Source organism: Perognathus longimembris, chromosome 14 (assembly GCF_023159225.1).
Source record: "Perognathus longimembris pacificus isolate PPM17 chromosome 14, ASM2315922v1, whole genome shotgun sequence".
Taxonomy (NCBI): domain Eukaryota; kingdom Metazoa; phylum Chordata; class Mammalia; order Rodentia; family Heteromyidae; genus Perognathus; species Perognathus longimembris.
This window is the reverse complement of record NC_063174.1, coordinates 33,423,871-33,433,019: the sequence shown is the minus strand read 5'-3', so window position 1 is coordinate 33,433,019 and position 9,149 is coordinate 33,423,871. Positions and strand designations below refer to the sequence as shown.

At 38.7% G+C, this 9,149-nt stretch overlaps 1 protein-coding gene across 1 annotated transcript in view; it reads right to left on the bottom strand.

Moving 5' to 3' along the window:
- Positions 1-341: 341 nt before the first annotated feature.
- The window catches only part of Zbtb1 (zinc finger and BTB domain containing 1), a 31,418-nt gene continuing 22,610 nt past the window's right edge, over positions 342-9,149 (bottom strand). Inside the window, exon 4 of the mRNA XM_048362066.1 lies at positions 342-2,151. Coding sequence (XP_048218023.1) covers positions 2,115-2,151 — 37 coding nt within the window. The 3' untranslated portion in view covers positions 342-2,114. The remainder of the gene's footprint in view (positions 2,152-9,149) is intronic.

Genomic DNA, 9,149 nt, shown 5'->3' with positions numbered 1-9,149 from the left:
CTACCACTTTAAATCACAACACCACTTCCAGTTTTCTGATGGTTAATTGGAGATAAAACTCGTGGACTTTCCTGTGCGGGCTAGCTTTGAACTGCTATCCTCGGATCTCAGCCTCTAAAGTCACTAGGATTACTGGTGTGAGCCACCAGCGCCCAGCAACCCAATTCCTTTTTTATTTTTCCTGGTCCTGGGTCTTTAACTCAGGGCCTGTACACTGGTGGTGAGCTGATTTGTGCTCAAGGCCAACGCTTTACTGCTTGAGCCACAGTGCCACTTCTAGCTTTTTGAGTAGCTTATTGGAAATAAGACTCTCACAGGGACATTTCTGCCCTGGCTGGCTTCCAACCATGATCCTCAGATCTCAGCCTCCTGAGTAGCTAGAATTACAGGCATGAGCTACTGGCTCCCAGCCCCAATTACATTTTAAAAGAGCCAAGTTGAAAAAAAAGATAAGTAAAAGTAACATACAGACAGTTTAACTTATGAACATAGAGGAGGAAATTTTATTAGGTAAAAGCAATAGATTTAAAATGTAACAAAGGTACTCATAATTCAAAAAGTCCATTTTAGAAAACCACATTATACGTGCATTTATACCATTAATAATGTAATTCATTACACTTATGGTTAGTACAGTCACAACTTAAAGCCACTTTTCTTTAGTAAATCTAATTCAATAGTTTAGTCAATCAAAATATTGAGTCATTTCTATATTGATTGGTACCTTTAATAATAATATCTTTTAGATTTCCTATTTAAGAAGCCTGAAATTCTATGTCCCCCAAAGAGATTAACTCTAGTTAGACTCTAACACCTAAGACTTTTAAAAGCATTTCACATGGCATTTGAAGTCTCCCCTCTCCTTCCTGTACCTACTATCTCATTGTAACTAGCTTCCTTTGATTTTCAGCCAGTCTAGTTGTTAGAATGAATATTCTAGTTGCTATCCTAACTTACATTTAGAATTTGAAGTGACTCAACTTCTGCATATACTGTTAATAGTTAACCTTAAGATCCCAGTGCAACTCTCTAAAACATTTGATGTAGGTATAAAAATAAAATAGGCATTTCTAAAAACTTCTCGATATTACACAAAATAATACTAAAGGAATTGAATACAGTTAACCAAAAGTAAAAATATACAAGTATATTCACAATAAGGAAATAATGTGGCCACAAGATGCATATGGTTAAGAAGTATTTGTGTGTTCATAGCAAAGCATTTGCAGCAAGTTAAAATATTACTAATATTTTTTCTCTGAAAGGTTTTTAAGAACATGTTAATCATTGTCTCATGCAGTACTTAGTTGAACTTTCTCTTGAAATTCAAAGCTGAGAAGCATGGCATTATATATTACTGTCAATAGTAAATGTTTAATAAATTAATCTACCTTATTAGGCTATATTGCTAAGTTCAGAAAAAAAATGTGTCTATGGTTTGTGAAAATCTAGCACTGTTGAAACAATGCGCTTCCTTTAAGTTAACAGCCTTAAAAAAGAGCTTCATTTTTTCCAATAATCAAGCATGACTGGAATATACAGCACAAAAGGAAGAGAGGAAAGTATTATAGATGGATTATTTTATTAAAATATTGGTCTTAAAATCTGTTTCACTGTACAAACTTTTTACTTATATTCTAAGCTACACATTTTGAGTATAATTTTTTAAGTTGCCTAAAAATATTGCATAATACATAAGCTATAATCCTGGTTATTTTAAGTTTGGAATTATATGTGTGTTTACAGAGATATGTGATTATCTCTTTTTATAACATATTTACAGTAGCCTAGCAAGGCCTCTTATTTCCCAAGGGACCCTTGAATATAATTAACATATAAAGTTCATTTTAGTGTAGCTTTAACCACTGATGTCATATGAATTTTACAGTTAACTTTTCTTTAGCAGATTTTCCACAAGTACTAGGAGAGTCACTGTGAATCAGTTATGTTACAGCCAAGTGATCCCAAAGTAATTTTTATTGAATTTTCTTGGATTTCTGCAAACTGGAACTTTAGAGTTGATGAAGTTTGTCAGGAAGACAGAAAAGATGGTGGCACTTCAGACCTGATATGAAGATTGAGTCTTCCCCATGTCCTCTCCAAATTCAGATCTGTCACTTCTCCAGGGGTTTAGAAGGCCCTATTTCACCACTGCCACACAGAAAAAGACAAAACTCAAGAAAAATAATATTATAAATTGACTGCTCTACAAAATAACAACATATTCTTAGGTAAGAATTTCTTAGTTTTTGGCACCAGGCTAGCACATTGTCAAGAGAATAGGAACAAAGAACAGGTCCTACAATTTTAATTTACTTAATTACTTCTTAACTGTAACTCATTGTACCTTTCAAATATATTCTTATTAGTAATATAATTCTTCAACCATAAGGCAACCTCTTATTTTTGCATAGTCTAAGTGAGAATGGATAGGCACATAAATATGTAGCAAAAAAAGATTGGAGGTCAGACAAATAAAGGATAGGTGAAAACCTAAGTGTTTTCCTTCAAAGAAAAGCTCTACAATGTACTTAATAGTGGCAAAATTCTGCTTGACATATAATAAAATGTAAAGCTCATACTCTTTTTAAAGTCTCAAGCCATCACACTAACACTGCTTTCTCCTAAAGTGCAGTATTGTATACTCTGCAAATGAAAGTCAAGTGCACAGTGAGAAGTGGAGGGGGGAAGAAAGGAGGACAGATTTTCCTTCAAATTTGTAGGTGTATATCTCTCCTAAACTGTCCCATTGATTCCTGGGGGAATTATATTTTTACAGCGATGTTTTGTGCTAATAACAATTATCCTCAATTTTTTAAAAAAGTGACCTATCTCTTAGAATGTTTTCCTCACATCAGGGAACAAACATTTGGAAGAAAAAGTGACTTTTTGTAACCTAGGTGCTTGGAATTCTTTCTTTCTTTTTTTCTTTTTTTTTTTTCTTTTTTTTTTTTTTGCCAGTCCTGGGCCTTGGACTCAGGGCCTGAGCACTGTCCCTAGCTTCTTTTTTTCTCAAGGCTAGCACTCTGCCACTTGGGCCACAGCGCCACTTCTGGCCATTTTCTGTATATGTAGTGTTGGGGAATTGAACCCAGGGCTTCATGTATAGGAGACAAGCACTCTTGCCACTAGGCCATATTCCCAGCCCGCTTGGAATTATTTCTTTCATCAAAAACTGAGCTCTGGGGCTGGGGCATGGTATAGAGACTGCCTTGGTAAGCACAAGGTCCTGAGTTCAAACCACAGTATTGACAAAAAGAACACATAAACAACCACCAACAAAAATACCCTGAGTCCTCAGCTCTGCTGTTTCAATTGGTATATACTATTGGTTTAAGTACTTTGCTTGTCCTAAGGCTTGAACTCAGTGCTTGGGTACTGTCCCTGAGCTTTTTTTTTTTTTTTTTAATTCATGGCTGACTCTCTACCACTTGAGCCATAGCTGTATTTCTGGGCTTTTTGGGTAGTTAATTGGAGATAAGAGTCTCATTGTAACTTTTCTGCTGGCTTTGAATCACAATCCTTAGATCTCAGCCTTCTGAGTAGCTAGGATTACAGGCCTGAGCCACCTGCACCCAGCTCAAATACTTTTCCTTAAATATGTATTTTTAAATAAAGCCTAAAAGCAAGCTTTGTACACTAATTAGATTCTTTTTCTCAAACAGGCAAATTTTCTCACAAAACATGAATATTTCTAGCTCTAGATTGAAATTGTCTAACATTTTTGTTGTCTTTCAAATTAGCCTTTCTTGTGACTTCTTAGTATAGTGATGGCTGATACATTGATATATTTGATTCATGCTTAGTATTAAATTGTAATATTCCTTTTTGCCAGCAAATTCAGCAGAAACATGAGAGAATGGAGAACAATTTTCACTGTTAACTCCAGTGATTTGGTCTCCTGAATATAAAGAAGAGTTAAAGTTACTGATAAATTCAACTACCTGTATGCATATAAAGTTGCATATATTCAAAACTAGCATGATTTTAAGGCTGTTTTTGTCATTTGCTTACTTTATATTCACCAATTGTCATTTACAGATGCAAGCACTCCAAACTCTCGCCTTTTTTGCCTCTTGCTAGAGAGTAACTGTAAGGAGCTAGATTTCATCTGCTTTTTGTGAAATTATGTCCATGTTGCCAAGTAAAGTATCACTACAGTTGACAGAAAGCAGTGGAAAGGCAGCCATGCAATGATCCTTAGACATTGTGCACAGACTCCTCCATCTCATCCATCTTGAAAAATAACATCTGACAGATGGTACCAAAATCATTAACGTAGTAGGTTTAGCACAGAAGCATATAACCTAGGCAGAAAAGTCTGTAAGACTCTTAGCTCCAAGTAACCACCAAAAGCTGGAAGTGAAGCTGTGGCTGAAGTGGAAGAGTGCTAGTTTTGAGCAAGAAAGCTGAGTGACAGTGTCCAGACCCTGAACCCAAACCCCAGTACTGGCACACACACAAAAATAAATAATTGAAAAAACACAAAGGTAATATTATATGGTAAACAAAAGGGGAAAGCCACATAGAAATATGGAAAGGAAATTTCAATTTTTTTTTTTTTAGGGTGCTGCTCCTTGAACTTGGGGCTGGGTGTTATCCCTTAGCTTTTTTGCTCAAGGATAGCACTCTTACCTCTTCAGCCACAGCCCTACTTCCTGCTTTCTCAGTGGTTAATATGAGATAGAGTCTCATGAACTTTCCTGCCCAGGCTGGCTTTGAACCATGATACTCAGATCTTGGCCTCCTGAGTATATAGGATTTCAGGAGTGAGCCACTAACACCCAGCTTCTAAGTAACTTTTAACTGAGAACTTACTATGGGCCCAAAAAATGGATGACAATGGCACAATCAAAATACCAAAATGTTTATTTCTAGCACATCATTCTTATTAATGGTCAGAATAAGTTTCATTTTCCACTCATGACTTGTCACATTGCTTAGAATCTTCATTCGGTACCCACAATTACCATCCACATGACCAAGCAGGCCTTAGAAGGAGCACAGGCTCACAGGACCTTTATTATGTGTTCCTATTCTGAAAAGGCCATTATTTGTACCTGGTAGGTGGGGCATGTAGCTTAATGGCACAGAAATGTAGGCTAAGTAGAGTTCTAGGTTAAAAACCCAGGCCTAATATATAGTTTCTGAGTGATTTTAAGGAAAATAGTCCCTTTAAACATCAGTTCATCATCTAGAAAGTATGATACTTACCTCAGCCTATGAGGAATAATTAAAATTATGCCTGTGAAGTACTGAGTATAGAGTACTAAAAAATGGGTGCAGGGCTTACTAAGTGAGAATTCTACTATGGCTAGCTACAAGTCTCTAAGTCTGGAATATAAACTTCAATACTGCTGGGCACCAGTGGTTCACAGCTGTAATCCTAGCTACTCAGGAGGCAGAGATCTGAGGATTGCAGTTTGAAGCCAGTGGAGCTGTGGCTCAAGTGGTAGTATGCTAGCCTTAAGCAAAAGCAGATTTGGGACAGTGCCCAGACCCTGAGTTCAAGCCTCAGGACTGACACAAACAACAACAACAAACAAACCTTCAAGTACTTAATACTCTACTTACTTTAGTTTTCTGAAAAGTATTCTATGATACAGTACTCCATTATTAACCTCAAGTGTCCAGTTATAAGAAGGATTCTACAAATACATTTCCTAGAGCTTTTTGGTACTCTACAGATAAGGATGGGGAAAATAGATTAATAGTCAAAAAATTTAATTCATGATAAAACCTATTGAAACTAGATATGCCAGTTTCTTTATTCTCAACTGTATGTACATCTAATGGTATTCAAGTGTGTGTGTGTGCGTGTGTCAGTACTAAGGCTTAAACTCAAGGATGTGTACTGTTTCTTGTCTTTTTCACTCAAGGCTGGAGTTCTATTGCTTAAGCTACAACCCTACTTCTTTTTTTTTTTTTTTTGGCCAGTCCTGGGCTGTCAACTCAGGGCCTGAGCACTGTCCCTGGCTTCTTTTTTGCTTAAGGCTAGCACTCTGCCACTTGAGCCACAGCGCCACTTCTGGCCATTTTCTGTATATGTGGTGCTGAGGAATGGAACCCAGGGCCTCATGTATACGAGGCAAGCACTCTTGCCACTAGGCCATATTCCCAGCCCACAACCCTATTTCTTGCTTTTAGGTGGTTGATCCTCAGATCTCAGACTTCTGAGTAGCTAGGATTAAAAACATGAGCCACCAGTGCCAATGTTTTTTTTTTTTTTTAATTTTTGGTACTTATTTAGCTTCTCATTAACAATAGCGATTCAAACTTTTTTTTTTGGTCAGTCGGGGACTTGAACTCAGGGCATGGGCATTGAGCTTTTTCCTCTCATCTAGTACTCTACCACTCTGAGCCACTTCTTGTTTTCTGGTGGTAAACTGGAGAGAGGTCTCAAGGACTTTCATACCCAGGTTGGCTTCAAATAATTTTCCTCACTCTTTAGGTATATCCTTGGCATGTTCATAACCATTGTTTCATTAGGCACTCTATTTGAATTATTATTTTAGTTCCTGTTAATCTCACCTGTAACTTTCAAATGTTTTAGTTCAGTGCATATATATTTGCAAGGAGCAGTACTAGGACTTGGGCTAAGAGAGTTGCACTTTTTTGTTTTGCCAGTCCTGGGGCTTGGACTCAGGGCCTGAGCACTGTCCCTGGCTTCTTTTTGCTCAAGGCTCTAGCACTCTACCTCTTGAGCCACAGCACCACTTCTGGATTTTTCTTTTTATGTGGTGCTGAGGAACCCAACCCAAGGCTTCATGCATGCTACACAAGTACTTCACTGCTAAGGCACATTCCCAGACGAGATTTGCACTCTTGCTCAGCTTTTTCATTCATGGTTGGTGCTCTACCACTTGAGCCTATACCTCAGGCTTTTTGTCTGGTTAATTAGAGGTAAGTCTCTTGCGTTGTCTGCTTAGTCTTGCTTCAAACTTCCGTCCTCAGATCTCAGACTCTTCAGTAGCTAGGATAATAGGTGTGAGCCACCAGCACCCAGTCTTTTTTTTTTTTTTTTTTTTTTTTTTTGGTGCCAGTCCTGGGGCTTGGTCTCAGGGCCCAAGCACTGTTCCTGGCTTCTTTTTGCCAAAGGTTAGCACTCTACCACTTGAGCCACAGTGCCACTTCTGGCCATTTTCTATATATGTGGTGCTGAGGAATTGAACCCAGGGCTTCATTTATACGAGGTGAGCACTCTTGCCAGTAGGCCATATTCCCATCCCCCCAGTCTCTTTTTTTTTCTGGTCCTGGGGCTTGAACTTAGGGCCTGGGTGCTGTCCCTGAGCTCCTTTTTGCTCAAGGCTAGTGCTCTACTATTGAGCTACTTCTGGCTTTTTCTGAGTATTAGAGATAAGAATATCACAGACTTTCTTGCTGTCTTCAACCTCAAACTCTTACTCAGCCTTCTGAGTAGCTAGGATCAGAGGCATGAGCCACCAGCACCTCGCTTCAGTCATATATGTATTTGGGAGGGTGGGCAATTGGTCATGGGGAGGGCCTGGGCACTGTCCCTGAGCACTTTTTGGCCAAGGCTAGTGCTCTACCACTTTGAGCCACAGCTCCAATTACAGTTTTCTGGTAGTTAATTCCAACTTTCTCACTGCTTGAATAACACTCATTCCACTATATCACTAAAGTAGCTTTCACATTTAATAGATCTATAAAATTGCTCCTAAAGAGCAATTGTGATATTAAGTATAAGACTTGCACCAGGTGCCAGTAGCTCATGCCTGTAATTCTAGCTGCTCAGGAGGCTGAGATCTGAGGACTGTGGTTTGAAGCCAACCCAGGCAAGAACGTTTTTTGGTGGTTTTTTTTTGTTTTTTGTCATGGGGCTTGAACTCAGAGTTTGGGCGCTGAGATTTTCTCTTGAGTAGCACTCTACCATTCTGAGCCACTTTTGGTTTTCTAGTGGTTAATTGGAGAAGAGTCTCATAGACTTTCCTGCCTGGGCTAGCTTTAGTGATATTTTTAACTAAAGTCAAACATGGTCCTTCACATCTGTTCTTCCTTTTAATTAATGTTCTGTCTGCCCTAGCAAACTATCCTTATTAAAAAATGTTTTATAACTAGTCCCTCTAGTATACTTTCTTCTAATTTATCTCCACAGATTGTTAATTACAGTTACTAAAGATTTGCCACATACTATGCTACTCATATGGGTCATTTGAATCCCTTTAAGAATATAGGAGTCCAGGCACGATGGCATAATGCCTGTCTGTGATCTCAGCACTCAGGTGTGCTGTATGGTGAGTTTGAGGCTAGCCTTAATTGCATAGTTAAGACTCTGTTTCAAAAACAAAACAAATACCTGGGCTTTTAAGTCCAAGTCTATCTTGGTAGTACTTTCTGAAGTGCTTAATTCTATTTACTAAAACTTAAAAGAACGTGGAAGTTGCACTCTAATTGGTGGCAGCTTTGTAAGGACTCAACAGTAGTATCCTTTAGGGTTTCTGTTCAAAACAATAGGAGGGCTGGGGATGGATCACTTGCCTGTCATGTCAAGGTCCTCTGGTTTGATTTCCAGCTCTACAACAAAAAGATCATTTTCAAATCTAAAGATTTGGAGGCTATACACTACAGACCTGATGCTGGTAACTCATGCCTGTAATCCCCAAGGTTCAAAGCCAGATTAGAGAGAAAAATCAAGACTCCATCTCCAAAATAATGAGTAAAAAGATGGGCTGGAAGCGTGATCCAAGTGGTAGAGCACTAGTGATGAGCAAACAAGCTGAGCAAGCAGGAGGCTCTGAATCAAACCTTAGCATAGGAAGGAAGGAAATGAAGGGAGAGAGGGAGAGACGGAAGGAGGGAAACAAAGAAGGAAAGAAACTAACTGGGGGAGGTTCACTCCTGTAATCCTAGCTACTTAGGAGGCAGATATCTGAGGAACAAGATTTGAAGCTATGGGCTGGAAATATGGCCTAGTGGCAAGAGTGCTTGCCTTCGATTCCTCAGCACCATATACATAGAAAAGGCCAGAAGTGGCTCTGTGGCTCAAGTGGTAGAGTGCTAGCCTTGAGCAAAAAGAAGTCAGGGACAGTGCTCAGGCCCTGAGTTCAAGCTCCAGGACTCGCAAAAAAAAAAAAAAAAAAAAAAAAAAGAGAGAGAGAGAGAGAAAGATTTGAAGCCAGCAGGGCAGG